This window comes from Capricornis sumatraensis, chromosome 9 (genome assembly GCF_032405125.1).
Source record: "Capricornis sumatraensis isolate serow.1 chromosome 9, serow.2, whole genome shotgun sequence".
Taxonomy (NCBI): Eukaryota; Metazoa; Chordata; class Mammalia; order Artiodactyla; family Bovidae; genus Capricornis; species Capricornis sumatraensis.
In genome coordinates, this window is record NC_091077.1 from 71,768,742 (window position 1) to 71,795,669 (window position 26,928).

Here is a 26,928-nt window from a genome sequence, read left to right on the forward strand (position 1 = left end):
CCACTCCCAAAGGTGACCTCAGCACTCTGCTTGGTACTTGAGATGGGATTTCATGAGAACAGCACTGACTCTGAGCAATATTCTAACTGCCAATACTTTCAGAGAATGATGGTTCAGGAGGTTTGCAAAAGCTAGTTGGGAGTGAGTGCCATATACATAGACATACCAAAGGCAGGCCAACACACCTCTACCCATCAATATTGAATCTCATTCTTCTTCCTTCTAACAAAGGACTCCACTGTTTATTACTGGAGGAGGAAATGGAAACCCACTCCAGTGTTCTTGCCTGGAAAACCCCATGGACAGAGGAGCCTGGAGAGCTACAGTCCATAGGGTCGCAGAGAGTCGGACACAACTGAGCACGCATGCATTACTTATTATGAGTTGTGAGTTATTAAGAGAATGGAAGATGGAGGTTATGCAGATGAATTATGAAACATAAATATCTATATCTATACAGATAATCATGAGGAGTCACTTCTGTGAGTTAAGCTGGAGTGTTGTCTTGTCAGTTCCCATGGTGATGATAGCTATCGCAAGATCAATGGAACCACACAAGACACTACACATCAGGCTGGTCTCTAACTTTATTCCATGGTTATGCAGATGAATTATGAAACATAAATATCTATATCTATATAGATAATCATGAGGAGTCACTTCTGTCAGTTAGGCTGGAGTGTTGTCTTGTCAGTTCCCATGGTGATGATAGGTATCGCAAGATCAATGGAACCACACAAGAAGCTACACATCAGGCTGGTCTCTAACTTTATTCCATCATTCCTTGGATCCCAGGGAAGTCCTGTTCAGTACTGCTGTCCTGGTAACAATCACCTGTGTTTCCTTTAGATGTAATCTTCTCTTCCTTAAGATGACACGCAGTGCTGAAGAACACTTTCAGTCCCTGTTGTAGGCTTACCCTCTCCCAAACAGAGATTGCCCACCTCCAGGTCATGCTGCTCAAACAGAGGCTCATACACCTGCAGGCATATATCCTGTCGTGTCCAGGAGCACAGAAGCTAAGGAAGCAACAGATTTGGGGGAGGGTGTTTAAAATTTTTTTGGGGGGGACATAATTTAGTAATTTAGCTGGTATAGAATTTGAATTATATTTATATCGATTGACCCAAACATAGTAATGTTATAGAAATGGAGTTAGATTTTATAGGAAATTGGGGATTAAAAAAAGTGACATTGGAGACATTTCTTTCTTGCACTGGGTTATTCTGTGCTGATTTTCTGATCCCCTGGGGACCCACTCTGTCTTCTCAACTGTTAGAAATATAACTGTGGAACAGGCAAGAGTGCACAGCCCTGGGATCCAGCCCCAGGAGGTGCTGAGTGGCTGAATCCCACTGAGGTAGAAAAGTGGTACGCTTCTGCACTGAGGGATGCCCAGATGTGGCCAGCAGCTGGCTGGGAGCCACCTGCGGGAGTCATTCCCTGGTTAATCCGGCCCATTTGGAACAGATGCCCCTGGGTGGACACAGCCACACGCTCCTGATCCTTTCCCACATGCTCAGTGAGTCCACACCTGGGAACTGATTGCTATTTTAGTTTCGTGGCATGTTCACTGCTGTTTAAAAATAAGACAAATCAACATGGCTGCGGACAAAGACTCCATCTGGCAGATTCTGCCTCGGGGAGAAATTAAGTGGTGCAGTGCTAAATGGCTTTCTGAGAGGAGTTAGGGCTTATTAAGAGGTAAATAAACAGCATGAGAGGTTTGTAAACAACTAGATCCTGTGGGGAAGCAGGTGAAAGGTGGAGAATGGAGGAGGAGAGGGTGTTTAAGGTCCCATTTCTCAAGTACTATTTGGGTTTGGGGTTCCCCAGGTGGCACTAGTGGTAAAGAACCCACCTGCCAATGCAGGAGATATAAGAGACGTGAGTTCAGTCCCTGGGTCAGGAAGATCCCCTGGAGGAGGGCATGACAACCCACTCCAGTATTCATGCCTGGAGAATCCCATGGACAGAAGAGCCTGGTGGGGTCGCAAAGAGTTGGACGTGACTGAAGCAACTTAGCATGCACACACATGAAGGTCTTATGTTTTAAGGAACTAGAGTAGAGGGGATTTATCAAGAAGCTTAGTTGTCTGCAGGATTTCCCACCTGGTATAGGATGAGCTGACCTGGACTGTCCAAGAAGCTGGCATGTCATGCCCCAAAGAGTCCGTGTCATTACCCCAGGGTGAAAGGGGAAGCCAGTGAGAATGAGTGCAGTATAGGAACTAAGAGTGGGCCTGAATCTCAAGTTTACCACTACTACCTGTGTGACCTTGGGGAAGTAACTTAATCTTTCAGAGACTATCTTCAGTTGAAGGTAATACATGTATTTGCCTCAGAGGGTGTTTAAAAGGATTAGTGAGATGACCCATGTAAGGGACTGAGAGCTCGGTTTTGCACTTAGTAAGGACTCACTAAATACAAGCTGCTTTTATGCTGCTGATGACAATGATTGCTAATGTTATGAGGAGGGCTAGCCACCACTGTTGCCCCAGCATTTTCTTCTTCATGCTATTGGGATACCCACTTTATGTCTGCAATTACATTTCATGAGTTGGGTTCAGACACATAATGTGCAAACACATTTAAACTTTAAAAATCTAAACATTTTCCCCAAGCCCCAAAAGAAGGGCCAAATTTAGCCTGTGGAAGACTAAGGACTCTGAATGCTGGTTACTGAGCAAATTCTCAGAAATATATAGCCTTAAAATCAGGGCTTCCCACCAAGTTTTTGAGGATGTTGAAAAACTATGAATAGTTCTAAATATCAAGAGCCAAAAAAGGCCAACTAGCTTTAAGACTTACTGTAAAGCTACAGTAATCATGACAATGCAGTATTGGCCAAAGAACAGACTAATAGATCAATAGAACAGAATAGATAGCCCAGAAATAGATTCACATAATTGTAGTCAGCTGACCTTTGACAAAGGAGCAAAGGCGATACAACTGAGCAAAGATAATCTTTTCAACAAATGGTGCTGGAACAAGTGGACATTCAAATGACAAAAAAGAACAAAATAGAATCCAGACACAGATCTTGTACTCTTCACAAAAATCAACTCAAAATGGATCACAGGCCTAAACGTAAAATGCAGAATTATAAAACTCCAAGAAGACAACATAGCAGAAAACCTAGATGACCTTTGGTATGACGATGACTTTTCAGGTAAACACCATAGGCACTTTTCATGAAAGAAGTAATTGATAATTGGGATTTCATTAAAATAAAAAATTTCTGTTATATGAAAAATGATGGTAAGAGAATGAGAACACAAGCCACTATCTGGGACAAAATATGTGTTTTGCAAAAGACACATTTGATAAAGGATTGTTATCTGAAACATACAAGAACTCTTAAGTGTTAGTCACTCAGTGTCCGACTCTTTGCAACCCCCATGGACTGTAGCCCACCAGGCTCCTCTGTCCATGGGATTCCCCAGGCAAGAATACTAGAGTGGGTAACCATTCCTTTCTCAAGGGATCAAACCTGGGTCTCCTGCATTGCAGGCGGATTCTTTACCATCTGAGCCACCAGGAAAGCTCTTAAAACTCAACGATAAGAACAAACAACCCAATTAAAAAATGGACAAGAGACCTAAACAGACACCTCAGCAAAGAAGATATACAGATGTCAAATAAGCATACAAAGAGCTCCACATCATCTGTCATCAGAGAAATGCAAATTAAAATGAGATATCGTACATCCCTATTTGAATACACAAATCCTGAACACTAACAACACAGCATTTTCTTCTTCATGCTACTGGGATGCCCACTTTATGTCTGTGATTACATTCCATGAATTGGGTTCAGACACATAATGTGCAAACACATTTAAAGAAACTTTAAAAATCCAAACATTTTCCCCAAGCCCAAAAAGGTTTTTTTTAAAAAAAAAAAAAACCAGGTGAGGAAGCTGAGCAACAGGCAGTCTCATACATTGTTTGTAGGAATGGTACAGCCATTTTGAATGGTACAATGGAACAGCCACTCTGATAGACAATTTGTTGGTTTCCTAAAAAACTAAGGCCTACGGCACTTAACCTATATTACCATTTAAGTGCCTACTTTTATTGTATTATTACTGCTATCTCTGTTTCATAGATGAGGAAACTTAGGCCCAGAAAGGTTATCCAACTTGTGTAAGGTCACACAGGTACATCTACCAGGACACAGGAATGACAGCTGTGGGGGCTTCCTGGCTCCACCTGGTCTCTTGGTTCTGTTGGAGAGTGAATACAAAGGAGATGAAGCCTCAGCATCTGGTGGCATAAATGAAGCCAATAACAGCGGTTGAGAACAGGAGCCTCAGCTTTTGGAATTGTGAGCTCCATCATGGCGAGACAGAGGCTACAAATCGTCATCTGCTCAGATACAAATCATGCCTGTTGACAGGAGTCCAGAGGTTTGGGGACACTGGGATTCTTGTTTTATGATTCTTCTACCCATTGAATTTGGGGGAGAACCTAATGCATTCAAACCTGACATGATAAGCTGAATTGGCCCAAATAGTTTATGGCCCACTGTGAGTGCAGGGTGAGGCTGTGGGAGTGGGGTGGGCCCTTGCAAAACCAATGCTTCAGAGAGGGCGTCTATTTGGCTGGTGCCAAATGCAGAGCAAAGAGCCTCAGGGTGGATGCAGCGGTCTGCTGGTCTGTCAACTCAGCCAGTGGCACGTTTAATGGTCATGCCTCAAATGACACTATGTTTCTCTGTTATGTGCATTTTTCAGATTCTTCCTGCAGACCTATTTTGCTTTGTTATTAGAGCTTGGATTCAAGCTTTATGATAAAGAGTTTGTCTTCTTCCATGCAGTTCAAATACCCAGCCAATGGTCCATCTTTCTTACTCCCCTGGGCTTCGCTGGTGGCTCAGCTGGTAAAGAATCTGCCTGAAATGTGAGAGACCTGGGTTTGATCCCTGAGTTGGGAAGATCCCCTGGATAAGGGAACAGCTACCTACTCTAGTATTCTGGCCTGGATAATTCTATACAGTCCATGGGGGTAGCAATGTGTTGGACACGACTGACTCTCACTTCACTTGGATCAAGCTTATGGTGACTCCTGGCTATCAAGGTTATAGAACTATCCTTAGTAATATCTTAGCCAACATTTGCTGATGGCTACTGAATGCCAGCCACTATACTAAGCATTTTACGTGCATTACTTCATATAACACTTGAAGCAAACCCAGGAAAGTAGCTTTAAGGTGAAAAATTTATGAGTATATTTTGATGTTCGGATGGCCCTGTTAAAGCCTCAGTTCTACCCTGTCCATCATTCCATCACCTTTGGGTTTACCAGAGGGATGGTATATGGAGGAAAATAATAATAGCATGGGGATTAAATAGCTATTAATATTAAGAGCCACACGAATGTGATAATCTAATATAGAATACCATGTGTTAGAAATTGGATTGGGATAACTGGCCTGGGCTCTAGGACAGATGAAGCCACCTCAGTTCAGTTCAGTTCAGTCACTCAGTCGTGTCTGACTCTTTGGGACCCCATGAATCGCAGCACACCAGGCCTCCCTGTCCATCACCAACTCCTGGATTTCACTCAGACTCACGTCCATCGAGTCAGTGATGCCATCCAGCCATCTCATCCTCGGTCGTCCCCTTCTCCTCCTGCCCCCAATCCCTCCCAGCATCAGAGTCTTTTCCAATGAGTCAACTCTTCACATGAGGTGGCCAAAGTACTGGAGTTTCAGCTTTAGCATCAGTCCTTCCAAAGAAATCCCAGGGCTGATCTCCTTCAGAATGGACTGGTTGGATCTCCTTGCAGTCCAAGGGACTCTCAATAGTCTTCTCCAACACCACAGTTCAAAAGCATCAATTCTTCAGTGCTCAGCCTTCTTCAGAGTCCAACTCTCACATCCATACATGACCACAGGAAAAACCATAGCCTTGACTAGTTGGCAAAGTAATGTCTCTGCTTTTGAATATACTATCTAGGTTGGTCATAACTTTTCTTCCAAGGAGTAAGCGTCTTTTAATTTCACGGCTGCAGTCACCATCTGAGTGATTCTGGAGCCCCCAAAAATAAAGTCTGACACTGTTTCTACTGTTTCCCCATGTATTTCCCATGAAGTGATGGGACCGGATGCTATGATCTTCGTTTTCTGAATGTTGAGCTTGAAGCCAACTTTTTCGCTCTCCTCTTTCACTTTCATCAAGAGGCTTTTTAGTTCCTCTTCACTTTCTGCCATAAGGGTGGTATCATCTGCATATTTGAGGTTATTGATATTTCTCCCGGCAATCTTGATTCCAGCTCATGCTTCCTCCAGCCCAGCGTTTCTCATGATGTACTCTGCATAGAAGTTAAATAAGCAGGGTGACAGTATACAGCCTTGACGTACTCCTTTTCCTATTTGGAACCAGTCTATTGTTCCATGTCCAGTTCTAACTGTTGCTTCCTGACCTGCATACAGATTTCTCAAGAGGCAGGTTAGGTGGTCTAGTATTCCCATCTCTTTCACCTAAATCCCTTGTATAATCTAAATCTCAGTCTGCGTGTACTCAGGAGTGCTATGGAAAGGGTTTGGGAGAGAGAGGTCTAGGTTCTAGAAGGGTTTCCCAAATTCAGATTTTAAGTCCTGCCACATAAAAGAGAAATGAGAGAACAGAACACAGGTTCTGCTTTTAAAACATGGTTACCTTGCCCAATGGAAAATGTGATTCAGTGAATGCCTGTGACCTATGCCAATAAAACAGGCAATTCCTCACTTGTATGGCTGGAGAATGTAGCAAGGAAAATGAAGGTTCAGGTTGGACCTGGCTTTGAAAAAATTAGAGTTGAAGTGACTGGAAATAAAAAAAATAATAATGTAGTGCTAATTATAGTGCAGACATTGAGTTAACAGTTTATAAGGATTATTTCATTCAATCCACATGACCCTGGGAGACAGGTGCTAATACTGGTCCCATTTTACAGAAGATGAAATGGAGGCTGCAGGAATCATGTAACTACAAATGTCCATGCATTTAGGAAGTGGCAGTTCTGAAACAAGCCCAGGTGTGACACCAAAGTCCTTGACTCCAAGTGTCCAGTAAGACGTCACATTTTAAACATCTTGTGGAGGCCACTTTATGTGCCCTCCTCTGGAACTGCACCGTCTGGTTATTTTTATAGCTCTGTTACTTTCAAACTCTTTCACATGTCATCTTTTCACAAAATGTACCATAGAGGGACTATGATCACTGGAGATGAGACAAATGGGGCCACGACTGCCTAAGTAGGTCATGGAGTTAATAGTGACAGACCCAGGATCAGGATCTCTGGTCTCCTCAACTCTCTGGGTTTCCAGGGGTCTCCAGCATGGAAGGAAACTGACATACAAATAAAACCAGGTTGCAGGCCAGGCATCTGCCTTCTCCAACAGAGCTCACCGTGGCTGGGAGCCTTCATGACCATGCTTCAGAAGACTGGCCACAATCCTGTAGCACTGGCAATTCTTTTTATGTTATAGAAGCCAACTGACAGAAAAGAGCATCTCCAAGTTTCGGTAAAAAGTCAGAATTTAAAAGTTTGCAGGGAATTCTTTGGCAGTCCAGTGGTTAGGACTCAGAGCTTTCACTGTTCTGGGCCCAGGTTTGATCTCTGGTCAGGGAATTAAGATTCCAAAAGCTGCACAGTGTGGCCAATTCAGCTCAGTTGCTCAGTCGTGTCTAACTCTTTGTGACCCCATGAACTGCAGCACGCCAGGCTTCTCTGTCCATCACCAAATCATGGAGCTTGCATGAATGTGGCCAATAAAATGAAATAAAACTTTCTAATTGGAACCATTTCTCACCTAAGCTCCTGACATCTCTTGATCCTGGTCTTTTGGTACCAGAATAAGTCACAGGTACCACTTTTGGGTGATAGGTCAGGCTGTGAGCTGACGTGTTTTCTCTGCCTGTTTGAAAGTTGCTCATCCTTCAGTGACCTCCTGAAATGTCACCTCTTCAGGGAAGGCTTCCCTTGGCTGGCTCTGATATTTTTGGCAGGCAGATGTGTCCCTGCAGCCCATGCATGACTGTGACCCTCTATCCACAGGCAGGGGACACTGTAGTTGTTTACCAGTTCCTCATGACCTATGGACCGAGAGCCCTTCGAGGCTCAAAGGGTCTTCATGTTCACGCGCATGCACTTGGTCCCTACTTGAGACTGCTGAACAGATGAATAAGTGTGTGCTTGGCTGCTGAAACACTGAAAGGCTTTTACTGCATTACAATATGGTGACAAAAACCTTCACGGATTTTTTTGCTTCCCACTTCTGCTTCCTTCTTGCCTGTTTTCTGAATACCAATAAAAATGTATTAAGCTCGATGGAAAATTACAAATCTCTTGCTGGGTATGGTTTCTAGATTCATTAAATTGAGCCCTGGGAGAAACTAAGCTAATACAATTCTGAAGCTAATCTCTCCTTGAAGTCATTCCATAAATCTGATTAATGGGTCACCTTAAGACCACAAGCACAGTGGCTATATTAAAAGAAAATGCTCTAACAGGATTGTAATTCTGTTAACAAGGATTCTGCTGTTTGCAAAAAGATTTGCTCACAGTATAAATAAGTCTAGGCTGGATGATGCATGGGATTAGGGGAAGCAAAATTCTAAAGGTCCTAGTATTCAACTGCACAAAAATGAAGACATTTGACATCAGTTCCTCAAATGTGTGAATCAGAGACAAAATAGATAGAACTGGTACTTGAGATATAAGCTTTTATAGTGTTTCTCAGGGAAAAAAAATGTCCTCTCAGATCTTGTATTCTTTGCCTGAAATTCTGTCATATACCATCGAATGGTAGAAGTGAATGCTCCTCATCATCAGTTATTTATCTAACATTTTCTGGCTTGCTATTCTGGGGTCTTTCATAGAATTAATCCACTTCAGGGTTGGAAGAACTTTAGGGATTTATATTACAGAATGTTCCAAAGTGTGTCTGTTCCTGTTAATATGTGGAAAATAACTCACAAGGACTTGAAGCTCAGAAATATTTTAAGGTGACAGTATTGAGGACATGGAGGTGGCCTCTCCAACATCTGCTCCTCCTTCTCTTGGAAATGACTCATGTTTTCGTTAGGATTTTTCACCTTCCCTGGGAAGCCCATATGCTTTCAGGGAGGTGAACCTTCTTCCTGGGCTCTGTGACTCAGGTATAACTTATTTAGAATAATCTCAGCTCCTGCTCACAAGGATTGGTTAAGGGATGGGAATGTGATCCTCTCGGGTTCTAGAAGGTACTAAGAGGTAAAGAAGATCTGGGGAGTAAAATTCCTGAACCTTCTGAGAATGCCTCCAAAAGTCCTTTTGTTTCTCCCTTTGTGGGTTATTTTATGTAGATGTGAAGGCTGGAGCGGCTGCAGTCATCTCATTACCATGAGGGAAATCTGCTTGAGGGTAAAGACGGCATAGAGGGGGACCAAATGAAAAGGACAGCTAAGTGCTGCAGCTAGCATACCACCGATTGACTGGCTGAACTATGCCTGATCACCTGCCCACCTCAGGACATTTGTAGTGACTTGAAGAAGCACAAGCTGGAATCAAGATTGCCGGGAGAAATATCAATAACCTCAGATATGCAGATGACACCACCCTTATGGCAGAAAGTGAAGAGGAACTCAAAAGCCTCTTGATGAAAGTGAAAGAGGAGAGTGAAAAAGCTGGCTTCAAGCTCAACATTCAGAAAATGAAGATCATGGCATCCGGTCCCATCATTTCATGGGAAATAGATGGAGAAACAGTGGAAACAGTGTCAGACTTTATTTTTGGGGGCTCCAAAATCATCGCAGATGGTGACTGAAGCCATGAAATTAAAAGACGCTTATTTCTTGGAAGAAAATTTATGACCAACCTAGGTAGCATATTCAAAAGCAGAGACATTACTTTGCCAACAAAGGCCCTTCTAGTCAAGGCTATGGTTTTTCCAGTGGTCATGTATGGATGTGAGAGTTGGACTCTGAAGAAAGCTGAGTGCTGAAGAATTGATGCTTTTGAACTGTGGTGTTGGAGAAGACTCTTGAGAGTCCCTTGGACTGCAAGGAGATCCAACCAGTCCATTCTGAAGGAGATCAGCCCTGGGATTTCTTTGGAAGGAATGATGCTAAAGCTGAAACTCCAGTACTTTGGCCAACTCATGCGAAGTGTTGACTCACTGGAAACGACTCTGATGCTGGGATGGATTGCGGGCAGGAGGAGAAGGGGACAACCGAGGATGAGATGGCTGGATGGCATCACTGACTCGATGGACGTGAGTCTGAGTAAACTCCAGGAGTTGGTGATGGACAGGGAGGCCTGGTGTGCTGTGATTCACGGGGTCGCAAAGAGTCGGATGTGACTGAGCGACTGAACTGAACTGAAGAAACAAAATCTCTTCATTGTTTAAAAGTGTTTGAGCTGAGGTTTCCACTTCTTGCCGTAAAGAGTATCTCAGCTGACACAACAGTTCAATAAAGTTGGATAATTCCTCACTGAAGGTTCTCCCAGAATCTTTATTATTAACGTTCATTTGTTTGACTCAAGAGATTTATAAAGTAATTATTATTTTCCAGGTTTAATTGGCTGTGGGTTCTGTTCTTTCAAAGTTCATCCCACAGGACAAGATCTAGTCTGACTTCTGGGTTTTACAAAAGTAGAAGCTGAGACCCAAAGATTTCAAGGACTTTTCTAAGCTACCACTAGTAGTTAGATATAGATCTGGGCCTAGAGTATAGGCCTTCTGACACCAAGGCCTGCGTTCTTGCTTCAAGTTCATACCACCTCTCTACAGAGATGTTCCCTCACTGAAGATAAATCTTCAAAAGGAGAATCTAATTATTCTTTTGCAGCGATTCTAACTTCCTCTAATATTATAAAGTGAAAGTTACAAATTAGGGGGCTCAAAGGCAAAGTAAGAATTTTAGGTCAAATAAAATAGGTCTGAAGTTTTTAAAAATGTATCAGTTGTCAACACTTAAAAAATCAGGTTATTTCAGAACTTGCCTGGAGGCACAGTGGTAAGAATCCACTTGCCAGTGCAGGGGATACAGGTTCAGTCCCTGGTCAGGGAAGATCCCACATGCCAAGAAGCAACTAAGTCTGTCTGCCACAGCTACTGAAGCTTGTGTGCTCTAGGGCTCACAAGCCACAAATACTGAGCCTGTGTGCCACAACTACTGAAGCCCACACGCTCTAGGGCCCAGAGCCACTACTATGAGCCTGTGGGCGGCAACTACTGAAGCCTGTGCCCCTAGAACCTGTGCTTCGCAACAGGAGAAGCCACCGCAATGAGAAGCCCACACATCAAAATGAAGAGTAGTCCCTGCTTGGCACAACTAGAGAAAGCCTATGCAAAGCAACAAAGACTTAGCACAAAGCAACAAAGTCACAGGAGAGACCCCATTCCAAAAAAAATCAGGCTATTTCAAATAAAACTGTTAATTTCTGCTGCTGCTAAGTCACTTCAGTCGTGTCTGACTCTGTGCGACCCCATAGATGGCAGCCCACCAGGCTCCGCCATCCCTGGGATTCTCCAGGCAAGAACACTGGAGTGGGTCGCCATTTCCTTCTCCAATGCAGTCAAAGTGAAGTCACTCAGTCGTGTCCAACCCTCAGCGACCCCATGGACTGCAGCCTTCCAGGCTCCTCCGTCCATGGGATTTTCCAGGCAAGAGTACTGGAGTGGGGTGCCATTCTAGCTCCCCCTAATATCATTCAAACAGTCTGGCAACATTAGGCCTGTTTTTCCACATGGTAAGCAGCTGGAGCTCAGTGGCCAGTTCTGTCTCCTAAGATGAATGCATGCCCCGCCTCAGTTTGCCACAGTTCCCACCACTCCCTCTTGCATCCTAGCATTGATGTCAAGTGTCAGTTGCCATCAATCAGTATGTCAATAATATTACTTTCTTTTTTTATATCTGGTCCATTCCTTTTAATCACTTGCCTGGTTCTTATAGTCAATTACTTCATAATACTGGAAAAATTAAAATTTCCCAAATTGAGATACTATAAAATCTTTCCAAGATTTTACAAGTTTGGAACAACACTGAGTTAACCAAAGATGAACAGATTTGTTGTAATCTTTTCTTAGTCTTTCATGAGCCCTGGGTCTAGGAGGGCCAGTGTACATTTCTCTGTTCATGAATTTTTTTTTTTCCCAGAGACCACTTCTTGTCACTATCATTCCACTGAACACACTTTGGGAAATACTACCACAAAACTCCCTTATGTAAACAATAAGAACCTACTATATAACAGAAGTAACTATACTCAACATCTTGTAATAATCTATAAATGGAAAAGAATCTGAAAAAGAATACATAGATATGTATAATTGAATCATTTTGCTGTATACTTGAAACTAACAGACTGTGAATTAACTACAGTTCAGTTGAAAAAAATAAGAATTTGTATTTATATTATCAATAACCAAAAAGTCTTCCCCAGTACATATAGCATGATATAAGCATTCCCAAAGTAATTTTTAAGTCCTGACAACTATGATAATCAAGTATTGAAATAAATTGAACTTAGATTCTGGTTTTCAAATACTCTCTGGGTTAAACTATGATTCACTAAAATAATTAAGAATGATCAAACCCATTATTATTACTAAAATTGATGTATAACAATTTTGAGAAGATATCTCTGAAATTATATTATTAAGAAAAAAATAAAATGATATTATATGTTTGAAAAAATAAAAAAGAAAAACCTTTATGTCCCTCTCTACCAGTGGCCTGGGAATAAATGTCTTTTTCTCTGGATTGTTATCACCTCCATTTATTGCTGTTCTTCTGGAAGTTATTTTGAGAGCAGAATGACAACAGCCTGGTCTGTATCAGGCCAGCACCCAGCACAGGTCAGTCTGACTGATTTACCCCAGAACAGGCCCATTTTTATGGGATGCTCTGAACAGAGCAGGGAGAGCAGGACCAAGCTGACTGAAGTCCGCACATGTCCCTGCTTCACAGGGCATCTTCTATGGGAAAAACAACAAAGGAAACAAAGGAGAAAGACAGAAAAAAAAAAAAAATAAAAGCCCAAAACCAAACGTAATGGGGCAGTGGAGGGAAGGGTGTTGAATGGTGACAAGACAGAAACAATGCTTTCTTTAAAAAAAACGTCTCCTTGGGAAAAGTGACACACTGCAACAGCTATTTTTTCTCTCTTAATAATTTCCTTATTCAAAGCTGAGGAATGATTCAATCTCAACTCTAGGTATTCAGTGTGCTAATCACATTCAACAGTTAGATCTAGCCGGGGGGAAGGGGTGAGAACATCAAGGCTTCAGGTTAATATTCTTAGGTATGCAACTGTGGCCCTGCGGGCACAGGAACCAGAAGCTCATCTTTTGCTGAGGGGAGGGTATGGAGGTTCTCTTAGGGGTGCCCGAGGGACAGCTGAGTCCTTTGCATTACGTGATATCCTGAGAAGCTTCCCCAGGCTACAACTTTCTGAGTGGAGTCTGGCTCTTAAACCCTCTCATCAGTCAGCTCTAAGTCGATAAGTTACATGTTTTTCCCCAGGGAAGAGGGCTTCTTAGAAAGCAGCAGCCCCTGAATAGTTGTGAGGCACACCCTGGAGCAAGCTCCTTTCACCCCAAGAAGGACCAGAGTGACAGTACCAACTTCTGCTAAACTGGGATCCATGGTATCAGAGGGAACAAGTCAGAGCGACGGTGCTTCTCAAGAGAGATGGACTTTATTCTTACTTGGCAGAAAGTCAAGCCCTCACCTGCTCCAATTGACTGACTCATCTAAGGCGTCTCATTGCCAGACCAGAAAGCACTCTTTGTCACTGAAATCTCACTGCAAGCCCAGACTCCATTCCCTTGCTTCTTTCTGGACTACAGGAATTGTCATAAAGTTGAGATACGTGATAATTCAACTATCTTCCCTTACTGATTGGGAGCATGTCCTTTTCCCAACAACCCAGTCTGGCTATTGACTCAATGGAGTATTTCTAAAACCACAGCATATATAAAATTATGTTCTATAGCATGGCAAGACAAGTGGTGAACCGTTTTTGTTTGGGCTGGGACATTGGAGAGAGAGCTTAAGGGCAGTCTTGATGAAGCTAATATGAGTTTTACATTCTAAAAATAAAGCCATGACAGCTTCTATACTGACTGTCATACAACAGGAGCAGTGCTAAGTACTTTATAAGGATTATTACACTCAACTCTCATGACCACCTCAGGAAGTGTTCCAGTTTTACAGATGACAAAATGAGTCTCAGAGAGGTTAGGTCACTTGCCTAAGGTGTTAATCAGAGTTAATGACTGATGGAGACAGAGTTCAATGTGGGCAGTGTGTCCGGGGCTGAGTCTCTAATACTGTGCCTACTATTCCCCTCAAAAACAGTGATGCCACTTTTCTCTGAGGGTCTCTAAACATGCACCAACATGCTCATGGCCACACTCAACCAAAATGAATGTGAATTTATGCAAGATTCTTAAACACCTAACACATTTACACAGCAAAGGAAATGTCACATAAATAAAGATCTCCTAGTTTTAACAAATGATGGACTCAAATCTCAATTTCTTTTGTTTTCTGTTTTTCCCCATTGTGGAGAATCAAACAGCTTCACTACAATGAAATAATGCTATCTCCCTACCCCATCCTTTCATAAACAGCTGCTGCGGTGGCAGCAGCCACAGAAAGATCAGAGCTGGGGTCAAGACTTCCCCGGGTGTTTGGCTTTACCTGCTATAGACGAGGCACTCTCGGCTATTGATCACTTTATCAGATTTGTACCTCCGGAGGTCTTCCCAGGCATCCTTGATGGCAGTGACCGCCAGGATGATACAGATTGGTATCACGCTCACCTCTGGCTGGAATGCATTGAGCACGGGGATAAAATTCAGAACCACGATGCCCACAAAATAGAAGTTGGCAAACCGGTGCAGCTGCTCGAAGATGTTCTTGGGTATAAAGGACAACACAGTGTACTTGCTGGTCTTGATTTGATTCCCACGATAATGTCTGTTGGGGTTCTCTTTGTGGGCCCATCTTTCAAAGAGCAGGTTGGAAACCACTACTCGTTTCTTGTCTTCTTTCCTTTTCCGCCTTTTCTTGCCTTCCTTTCTCATTTCTGCTCAGTCCTGTCTCTAATTCTTATAGCAGGACACTCGAGTTTCCCATAAAAGAGGTTCTTTTCTGATCATTTCCATTGTTTAGCTGCCAGCAAGTGATGACATCTTTGACTTGCCTTCTTGGCTGAAAATTTTTCTCTACTTTCAGAAGGAAAACGAAAAATAAAAAAGCCGGTATATAAACACTAAGGGAGAAGGATGACAGGAAAGAGCTTGCAGAGAACAGGTGTGTATTCACTGGTTACTTCCTTCTACTTGTTGAGACTCCACCTGTCGGAATGCAGACGTCATTCACAGGTAGCTTCCTTTTCCACCCCAGGCAACCCAGAACAGGTGTGCCAACTCTGGGTCCTAAAACCTACCTGGTTAAGTTCTAAAGGCAAGGATTTACAGCCAAGAGCCACAGATGCTCTAAAAATAGTATATATTTTCTGGTTTGGGAGACATTTCTCATGAGTCTTCAAAGAGCTGTTCCTGAAGTTGGTCTCCTGAGATGATTCAGTCAATTTCAGAGTTTATTTCTTAAAGAAAGAAAAAAAAAAAAACAACCACAACTATCTATCTCTCTGTCTACTATTTGGCTGTGCCAGGTCTTAGTTGAGGCACTTGAGATCTTCATATAACACTTGGGACTTTCAAATGTGGCATGCAAGATCTTCAGTTGGAGAATGTGGGATTTACTTCCCTGACCAGGGACTGAACCTGGGTCCTTTGCATTGGGAGCATGGCATCTTAGCCTATGGCCCACAGTGGAAATCCCTAGAGTTTAGGTCCTGAGCTTTCTATCCTCCTCTTAATAATGTAACATCCTAGGTTTAATAATATGGTGTTTATAAAGAAAGAAAGTGAAGTCACTCAGTCGTGTCCAACTCTTTGCAACACCATGGACTGTAGCCTACCAGGCTCCTCAGTCCATGGGATTTTCCAGGCATGAATACTGGAGTGGGTTGCCATTTCCTTCTCCAGGGGATCTTCCCGACCCAGGGATCGAACCCAGATCTCTCGCATTGTAGGCAGACGCTTTACCGTCTGAGCTACCAGGGAAGGCCTAATATGGTGTTTACATGAGTTAAATTAAGGTTTCTAAATCTCAGCACTAGTGAAATTTTGGGCAGGATCATAATCTTTGTTGTGGGAGGTTTTCCTGTACATTGTAAAATGTTTAGCATCATCCTTGGTTTTACCCACCAGATTTCAGTAGGACCTTCCTTCCCAATATGGCAACCAATAATGTCTCCAAAACAGTTCAGAAGTTCCTTGCATGGGAAAATAGCCCTGGATGAGTATCACTGAATTAAGTGAATTAAAAAAAAAGAAAGTGAGAAGAGAGACCAGCTTTTGGAGGATGCTAATAAGTTTACACAATCCATTTGCCACAGAGAAAACAGAGGAATACTTGCCCTTACCGTTCGTATATCTGGATGTTGGAGCAGTTTATCTGTCTATCAAAGCGGTATCTCCTGAAGTCCTCCAGGCCATCTTTGACCATGATGATGAACAGGACGATGGCCAATGGTAACATGGTTATTTCCCTGTGGAAGACTTCCAAGGTGGGCATCCAGTTCAGAATCACCAGGAACAGGAAATAGAGGTTAGCCCATCTGGAGAGGGCAAGAAAGGTGTGAGTGAAAACTATGGAGAAGAAAAAATATGGTTGAAACACTATTTCTTCCCTACTACTAGCTCTTACTAACTAATATGACATTCTCTTTCAGTGTCACCTTGAACGTCACGGTAAGGGCTTTGAAGTCAAATCCATCTAAAATGAAGATAGTACTATGTACTTTATAGGTTTCCTATACATATTACATGGGAAGATATTTACTATGTATGCAATAGAGGGTTCCAGAGTGTAGTAGTTGCTCGATAAATGGTAGGTGCTAATAATTACAAAATTTAGGATAATGTCTGGATGCATACTTTGCTTTATAATTAAAATGTAATTTTGCCTATATTATCTCAAAACAATGACTTGCAAGTTTTAAGCTTTCCAAGGTACATCTTGCTCCCTCTAGCCACAGGGCCTCCACACATAAAGGTCTGTCTGAAAGAACATTCTTCCGGCTCCCTTTCCTGACTTCTCTCTGCCTCTTTCCACCTGGTTAATGCATTCTTTTCTTTCAGATTAGACTTCTACTGTCCCTTCCTCCTAGAAGTCTTCCTTGACTTTCCTAACTAGGCCTGATTTCTCTTGTATTCATTCTAACAGCAACACCTACCTCTCCTTGGAAGTGCCTATCTGAATTACAGCTTACACCAATTTATATAACTTCTGGGCTTCCCAGGTGGCACTAGTGCTAAAGAACCTGACTGCCAATACAGGAGACATAAGAGACACAGGTTCAACCCCTGGGTTGGGAAGATCCACCAGGGTAGGAAATGGCAACCCACTCCAGTACTCTTGCCTGGAGAAGCCCATGGACAGAGGAGCCTGGCAGGCTACAGTCCACAGGGTCACAAAGAGACATGACTGAAGTGACTTAGCAGGCATATAATTCCTAAAATTAACATCTGGTTTTCTTCATTAGACAACATAGTCAGGACAATGCGTCTTTGTGTGTGTGTGTGTGTCTCCCTCATATATCTCTAATACACAACACAAGAGACCTAACACCGAGTCAGTTCAGTTCAGTTCAGTCGCTCAGTCATGTCCGACTCTTTGCGACCCCATGAATCGCAGCACGCCAGGCCTCCCTGTCCATCACCATCTCCCGGAGTTCACTCAGACTCATGTCCATTGAGTCGGTGATGCCATCCAGCCATCTCACCCTCTGTCATCCCCTTCTCCTCCTGCCCCCAATCCCTTCCAGCATCAGAGTCTAACACCGAGTAGAAACTGATAAACATTGCATGAGCAAGTGAACGAATGACAAAGCCTCCCAAGGCACATGCATCTGGATACTAAAGGAAAGGTAGCCCAGAAAGCAGCACTTCTGAATTCACCCAAGTGGCAAATGCAAGGTTAAAGCACACAGCGCTCAGCCAGGCGGTCGTGTACCTGTGAAACTGCTCTAGGAGATTCTGGGGCAGGAAGGTGAAGAGGGTGTACTTGGTTGTGCAGATTCTGTTGCTGGAGTATCGCCTGGAGAACTTCGCCCAGTCCTGGTGAAACGCGTGATTGTTGGGGAAAACGACGCGCTGCTGCGCGGGGTTGTAGTTCCGCGTCTCCTTCTCTGCGAGCAGCAGCGGCGTGGCTTCTGACGGAGACTGGGGGCAGCCGTCTCTGACGCGCCGCTGCCACCGGTGCCAAGACGAGTCCACTGAGAGGGCCATGTCCGGTAGCAAGCTCCGGTCTGAAAAAGGACACAGGAGGTTACCGTGGTCAGGAGAAATATGTGTTGTGTCAGCTTAAGACATGGCTATGCTTAAAAGAAACAGGTGGGATATTGGCCCATCCATGTGTCTATCCAAAACCAAGATAGCCTGTGGAACATAAGGTGAGAAAAATAGGTTTAATTCCTATAATCCTTATATGATAGAGTGAGAGACATTCAGCAAACAATCACATAGATAGTGATTTCCCTGGTCGTCCAGTGGTTAAGAATCCACCTGTCAATGCAGGGGACACAGGTTCGATCCCTTGTCCAGGAAGATTCCACATGCCGGGGAACAACTAAGCCTATGCCCCACAACTACTCAGCCTGCACTCCGTAACAAGGAATGCCACTGCAGTGATAAGCCTGCACACTCCAACTAGAGAAAAACCCCTGCTTGCTACAACAGAGAAAGCCTGTGAGCAGTAACAAAGACCCATCACAGCCAAATTAAAAAATAATTTAAAAAATCACATAAATAAAAGTACTATGAAAGCACTTAAGCTGGTGGGTGGTATGGGGAGTAAGTATACTCACTGGGGCAAAAGCATAGCCAGGAGGGCTATGGCCCCAGGGATCAGAATTCTAGCTCTGATTCATCCCTGACTCCAAACTGTCCCTTCACCTCTCTGGTGTTCAGTTTCCTCACCAGAATATGAGGAGATCTAGTCTTGCCTGGAAAATCCCATGGGCGGAGGAGCCTGGTGGGCTGCAGTCCATGGGGTGGCTAAGAGTCGGACACGACTGAGCTACTTCACTTTCACTTTTCACTTTAATGCATTGGAGAAGGAAATGGCAACCCACTCCAGTGTTCTTGCCTGAAGAATCCCAGGGACGGAGAAGCCTGGTGGGCTGGTGTCTATGGGGTCGCACAGAGTAGGACATGACTGAAGCGACTTAGCAGCAGCAGCAGCAGCAGCAGCAGTCTTACTTGACTTTTTTCACAAGCTTTTTGTGAGGAACAAATTAGACAGTATATGAAGTAAGTGGAGATGTGTCTTAAGGGGAAAGATATTTATTCTTTAGGTTTTCTCTCTCTCTAAAGTTTTTGATACTGATGATATTTAAGAGAACCTCATCTGTGGTCAGAACCTCACAAGAATAATTGGTGAAACAAAGGAGAAAGTTTATTTCTAGGAAATTTGGGCCTGAGGTGAGTGGACTTCACTAAATGTGCTTCTATGAACATGCGGGGTTTTTCTGATTTGGTTGTCAGGGGTGGGGGTTTCTTTCTCTCCTTTCCATTTGGTGGTTTCTAAAATTGAGTGCTTGGTCTGAGATGGAGGAAGAAGGCTGCTTTTTCTAGGGTATTCCAGGTTCTGAGCTCTTCTAACAACTTATTGACTAGAGACATATTAACACATCTTTTTTACCTGAACATTATTGACCAGAGACATTTCAATATTCACTCAAATAACAAATGACTAGCCATAGGTGTTAATTTCTGCAAAAACCCCCCAGTCAATAACATGTTAATAGAACCTATAATCAAGCTTCCAAGGTTCCTTTTGGCCATATTCTGCTTAGAGATCCAGAAGAATCTATTAAAATACATAATTTATAAGGCTAGAAGTTGTACAGAGTTTTCTTCTCACCTAGTAGGCTTGCAGGATGATTTTCTTTTGAATAAATGGATGAGTGAATGTCAGGTATTATTAATCTCACAGTGACCAACTCCATCTGTCATTGAAAATGGGATTCACTAAAGGAGAAAAAGTTCCATTTCTCGTTTAAATGGTAATATTTTATCTTCCTGTTGCTCCTATGATCTGACCCTTATCCTAATTCTCCTCATGACTTTAATCAATCCGAATGATTTCCAATTCATAGACCCCAAGGCTACAAGAAGCTCTTTGGAGATTTAAGTGAGCCCTTGTATCAAGCATGAAAAAGTAAATGCAATTACTGATGCCCATCATGATGTGACCAAAAGCAATATTTTGACAGCTGATAAGATTGAAATAATAATATATATCTTTTTCCTCATTATTAAAATAAATGTCCCTTTTGTGGATTCTTTTTTATAAAATATTATTATTGTAAAAGAAAAGGAAATGAAAAGATCATTCATGAATAGAATAGAAAATGCAAATGAGAAATCTTGCCTTGGCTAAGCCATACATATGAGACATCTCTCAGTTTTATGTGATAAGATCTTCATAACGGAAGATTGGATTGATATGGGAGATGCAGGTATTTTAGGTAAGGTAATTTAGAAAGTCCATTTTTCATATCATGTTCCTTTTTTTCTTTATTAACAATGTTAACTAATCTTCCATAAAAATAAAGCAGATATAAAATGGATGTCAAATTAGTAGATGAAAACTTGATGAGGAGCTGAATATCTGCATAGCTTCAAAGTCTCTTTCCTTCAAATTATTAATTACAATTGTTTTAAAAAAGAGAAGTACTTTGTAGTAGAGAAATATGGCAGACACCAGCTTCTCCAAGAGATCAAAGCAAACATCACCTATTTGGGGATAACTTGATATCTTAAGCCCCTTGACACAATATACTGAGAAGGACATCGCTTTTGTGGAAGTCACAGGGAAACAATGAAAAATCTCAAACTGAGGGCTAGTCTATAAAATAACCAGCTTAGGTTTTTCAAATGTCAAAGGTCAAAGAAAAGCAGAGGAACAGTTTCTGATTAAAGAAGGTTAAAATGTCATGTGAGATCCTGGATTGGCTCCTGGACAGGGGGAGATCAAAGAGATATAAAAGACATTACTGGACAATGGAGAAAATTTAAACATGAAGTGTGGATTAGAAACAGGATTTTAATAATGTTAACTCTCCTGATGATGATAAATATATGGCGCTTATATAAGAAATTGTTCTTGTTCGTAGGAAATCCATCCTAAAGTAGTTATGGGTAAAGGGGCAAGACATTTCAATGATTCAGAAAACAATACGCGTAACTGCTATATTTAAAATGGATAACCAACAAGGACCTACTGTGCAGCACAGGAAACTCTTCTCAATGTTATGTGGCAGCCTGGATGGGGGTGGGGTTTGGGAGAGAATGGATACATGCATATGTATAGCTGAGTCCCTTTGCTGTTCACTTGAAACTATCACAACATTGTTAATCAGCTATACCCTAATACAAAATAAAAAGTGTAAAGTTGGGGAGGAAAAAAATACCATCCTTTGGGGAAGAGTCCTCAGACTGTCTTCTCTGACTACCAACTGCAATGACACCAGAGGTCAGCTTCTAAGCTGTCCAGGCTGCTGGCACAGTCGAGAGTCACAGGGAGGAAATGCAAACAGGCACGGAGGTGCTGGATGGCTGGAGGGATGAGAGTCCTGTCTCCACCAGCACAGGTCGATCAGGGGAAGTAGGTAGGAAGTTAACTGTTAATCAGCTATACTCTGATACAAAATAAAGTTTTGGTTTTTTTTTAAGAAAAAAATATGTTTGTCTGTATGTGTATACATATATGTGTATGTATATATAGACACTATTTAGTTAGGTAGAAGGTTGTAAGAGGGTGTTCCAGGTAGAACTGGTTCTAGAAACAAAATTCACAGGACTCTCCCATGGAGGCCATGAAGTAGGAGACAAGTAGAAAAAGGCCAGGGTGTAGAGATGGTAAGGGCCAGGTGGCCTATTAAGGCTATTTATGATGCTGAGAGGAAGAAGCCCTGGAGACTGTCCCTCAGGGACCCAGGGACCAGAACTGTGGGCCCCAGGCTGTGCTCTGCTGGAAGCGCCAAGGAACAGGCTGGAGGGGGCAAGATGGACAAACTCCTTGACCCCCTGCTTCCCCCTTGCTCCTGATAAATTACTTCCTTCCAAAAATAGAACAGGAAACAAAGGGGGGTTGTGTAATCCTTTTATCTGAGGTGTGGTTTTAACTGCTTTCAGAAAGGGAGGGGCATATCTGAAGCAACTCTCTAAGGTTCTTCCAATTGTAAAGTCTCTCTCTCATTCTAATTTTTCAACATGACACCTCCCACTAACAATAAACTTGGGAATTATTTTATTTTGCTAATTAACACTCGGGTCACCTCTGCTTGTAGCAGTAATCCTCTCGGGTATTAATATCACTTTTCCACTGGGCAGGATTTCCTCTAGATGGGGGTGTGTGGAGGGACCATTTTTCTATGGTGGATCATGGGTCTAAAATACTGGCTTAATTACAGATTGTTAACAAATTTTGTTCTTATTCCCAAATTTACTCCTTTCTGCTTGGCTCACATTTTCAATTAACTCTAGTTCTTTTCTTTTACATTTTAATGAACTCAACTAAACCCCATCGTTAGAAAATTCCATTTTTATTATAAGGGTCAATTAAACAGAAGCCTGGTGGGCTACAGTCCACGGGGTTGCAAAGAGCCGGACACGACTTAGCGATTAACACTTTTACTTTTCAAACAGTTATTCATTGAAACAAGTAAACAAAAAAAACACTTATTGAACTTTTTGTTTTGTACCAGGTGAGTAAAACTTAGACATCTATCCCTTTCCTCTTGGAGCTTGCATTCTAGTGAGGCTGAGAGATTTTATTCTACTATTTTTTTTTAATTTATTTATTTTTAATAACCCATTAATCAGTTTTTATTTCATGGTTTCTGCTTTTTGCATTCTATTTAAGAAATTGTTCCTATCTCTAATATCATGAACATATTCTTAATTGACTTAGGGGAATTCCTAAACTTTAGCTGAGAGATTTTAAGCACACACTGATAGAAAGAGGTACATATTCACTAATCAGGATAAGGGCCACAAAAGAGAAGAGGGTACTGTGTGACTGCAAGACAGAAGGATATGACCTTGTCCCTGAGCAGGTAGAGTTCATTGAGTTGAGATTAGGGATTACAGGTAACTGGATGAAATAGTGAGCGTGTGTTATATGTGTGTAAATACATGTGTATGTGTCTGGAAGTAAGTGAGCAACTTAGCAAGAAGTCACACATGCAAACTTCCTGCACCTAGAGAAAACATGTTGAATTTAAAAATGGAAAGAAGACCCAAGTGGGACTATAAACGGGAAAATTGGTTACTAGAGAATTATTTTCCCTTCACGTACAGTTCTCTATAAAGCATATCAGTTGGTCAGGGCCAGGGGATGGAGGGATCCTATAAAACTAAATCTACACTTAGATTCTTGATAAATAGTACACTATCCTGACATTAGAATTAATTAGAATGTAAGAAAGTTTGGCGGGTTTTTAAAGCACTCCACCCTGAGGACAAATAGTATAAACTCACAAAAACAATTTCCTGTTAGACACTGAGTTAAACAATACCACCATAGAAGAAATAGTCTAGGGTTAATGTGTCTTTAAATCATTTAATTACATCAGTTTTCCCCAAATTGCAAACATTCTTGAGTCACCTTTCTGATTCTTGGTGTACCGTAATATTATTTGTTTTATTAAATGCAGTATATTTTAAGTCAACTCACTTTTAAAAAGCTTAATCACTTTTGGCTTTGTGCTAAAACATTAATATTAGAAATTAGGGCTTGACACACATTATTTTTTTAATAGATACTAATTTAAGACCTACTTTTATCAAAATGAAAACTGTTGGCCTGTTACTACTACATTTGTTCCAGGCCATCTATACCTCTGTCTGGTGTCTGGGAATCAGGTTCAGAAATATCACCAATCACTCAGTATCAGTCATTTTCATTATCTGAAGCTTACCAACTACTGCAGGAAAGGCTGCTAATATGTTTTGTAAGGTGTTTGTTCCCTATAGAAGTTTTGGGGAACAAAACTCAAAACAACAAAAGCAACAACAAAAGGTTTTTCATCAGCCTCAAAACAACAAAGGCAACAACAAAAGGTTTTTCATCAGCCCTGAATTAAAGAAAAAATCTACTGACCACATCCCTATCCATTCCCCAAACATTTTGCTAGATCAAGGAAAGATTTTCAATAAATACTCTTATGAATTTCTTATTCATTTTGCCTTTTCCATTTATTTTGATTGGATTTGCCTGAGGAAATGGCCTTCACCCTATGTAGTTGTCTATCTACGTTACTCATACCCATTTTACAGATGAAGAAACAAAAATAAAGGAAATAGAATACTGTCTCCATAGAAACTGTCATTTCTTTCTGCTCCTTTTCAGGAAAACCTGCAATTACTAGAATCCAAGATATAATCCCTTCACCTTCTCTCACACACACTTTAGTATTTTGAACCCAGGATATGTCATATTTTAAGTTTTTGTTATGATGTAGACCATTTTTAAAGTCTTTATTGAATTTGTCACAACACAATTACTTTTGTTTTATGTTTTGGTTTTTGGCCACAAGGCATGTGGGATTTTAGTTTCCCAACCCTGGATTGAAACTGCACCCCCTGTATTAGAAGATGAAGTCTTAACTACTGGACCACCAGGGACTTCTTTATGTCACATTATTGATATGGTTATATATAGTTATGTTTCTTTTTTTTTTTCTTTTTATCCTTACAATATAATTCAATTGATAGCATTTTTGATTCAAGAAAATACGTTTAGTTGCAGGCCAGGAAACAGAAATCATGGTTTGAAAGCCATTCACTAAGCTTTCTAGCTCTGGGACCTGCCCAGGAAAGTTCAGTAAAGCTTCCTATGAAAGGAATGGTCAAAGGGGAGAATGGTCAAAAGGGAGACCTTATCCTGCAGCAGAGTTCAGCTAGGCTAGAAGCCTCGAGGACAGCTCAACTTCAGAGCCTTCACTGGCCGTGCACTCAGCTACAGGAGTTTACATACAGCTGGTGTGTGCTCACAGTTCCTGCAGGCACCGGACGTGCTCTGTCCTCCCCAAAGGGAAGGGCAAGAGCTGTGATTGTGCCTCATTCACAGACTACAAAACGTGTCCTATAATTAGGATGCCAGATGCTGCCTTCCTCCAGAGAGGAAGCAATACTGAATAAGAACTGAGTCTGAAGAACCTTGCATAGAGTTGGGTGGGGATGGCTGCCTTAGAGGTTGGTGAAAGTGGGGACCAGCATGAAAGGAGTTGGGGAGTGAGAAAGAAACAGCAATCACCTTCAATATTAAAATTAAGCAAGGGATGCAGTTCTGTAGAACAGGGTTCCCCAATCCCCAGGATCTAAAGCCTGATCTTCCATCTGTGATGGAAGCTGATGCAATAATAATGGAAATAAAGTGCACAATAAATGTAATGCCCTTGAATCATCTCAAAACCACCCCCATCTCCCTGGTCCATGGAAAAACTGCCTTCCATGAAACCAGTCCCTGGTGCTGAAAAGGTTGTGGACCACTCTGTTGAAGATAATGAAAATACTTGACAAATGAAATCCTTATAGATGAACCTGTGTGGGAAAGGAATAATCAAAGACAGATTTTTACAAGACTTAGGTATCATAACATGCCCCGCTCAGAATTCATCATAAGTCTAGCTGATGCTTTTGTACCTGATTGATTTTCTGTTAGCTTCTAAGTCCATGAAAGCCTTACTCCAACAGACTTTCAAGGATAACTATTTTTTTAAACAGATGAGATTATTTTTGTAGTCTGCCTTGTTAAACGTTATTATCCTCCAAGTTCATTAGTGTTTATGGTATCACCAGTTATATGGCAAGTTGATTTCCCATTCAGTGTATATGGAGCTCAAACCTCATTCATGGGCACTGGACGGGGGTAATCCCATTGCCTACTTGCCATCTCCATTGATTTGCTGGGTATCACAACTTTAACATATCTAGAAGTCTTGGATTCTCCCCAAAATTCATTTTGGCTACAACAGTCCTTATTTTCATGAATAGCACCTTCAATTACCCAAAGGATCATTGCTATTCGGTCATGTCTAACTCTTTTGCTACCCTATGTTCTGCAGCACATCAGGCCTCTCTATCCTTCACCATCTCCTGGAGCTTGCTCAAACTCATGTCCTTTGAGTTGGTGGTGCCATCCAACCATCTCATCCTCTGTCATCCTCTTCTCCTGTCTTCAGTCTTTCCCAGCATCAGGGTCTTTTCCAATGAGTCAGCTCTTTGCATTTGGTGGCCAAAGTACGGGGGTTTCAGCTTCAGCATCAGTCCTTCCAATGAATATTCAGGACTGATTTCCTTTAAGATTGACTGGTTGGATCTCCTTGCAGTCCAAGGGCCTCTCAAGAGTCTTCTACAATACCACAGTTCAAAAGCATCAATTCTTCGGCGCTCAGCCTTCTTTATGGTCCAACTCTCACATCTGTACATGACTACTGGAAAAATCATAGCTTTGACTAGTGGAAACTTTGTCAGGAAAGTAATGTCTCTGCTTTATAATATGCTGTCTAGGTTGGCCATAGCTTTTATTCCAAGGAGCAAGCATCTTTTAATTTCATGGTTGCAGTCACCATATGCAGTGATTTTGGATCCCAAGACAATAGTCTATCACTATATCTATTGTTTCCCCATCTATTTTCCATGAAGTGGTGGGACCGGATGCCATGATCTTAGTTTTCTTGACTGTTGACTTTTAAGCCAGCTTTATCACTCTTTTCTTTCACTTTCATTAAGAGGTTCTTTAGTTCTTTGCTTTCTACCATGAGGGTGATGTCATCTGCATATCTGAGGTATTGATATTTCCCC

The 26,928-nt window shown here is 41.9% G+C and overlaps 1 protein-coding gene across 3 annotated transcripts in view; it reads right to left on the minus strand.

Moving 5' to 3' along the window:
- The window catches only part of ATP10B (ATPase phospholipid transporting 10B (putative)), a 134,279-nt gene extending 115,937 nt beyond the window's left edge, over window positions 1-18,342 (minus strand). For 2 of the 3 annotated variants that reach the window (XM_068980548.1, XM_068980547.1), the window contains exons 1-2: window positions 18,068-18,342; window positions 16,476-16,670 (exon numbers count right to left, since the gene is read on the minus strand). In XM_068980548.1, the coding sequence (XP_068836649.1) occupies window positions 16,476-16,670; window positions 18,068-18,342 (470 nt within the window). Of the gene's footprint in view, window positions 1-14,680; window positions 15,067-16,475; window positions 16,671-18,067 lie in introns of those variants that run through there. The other variant, XM_068980549.1, reaches the window with a different exon arrangement.
- Between the last annotated feature and the right edge of the window lie 8,586 nt (window positions 18,343-26,928).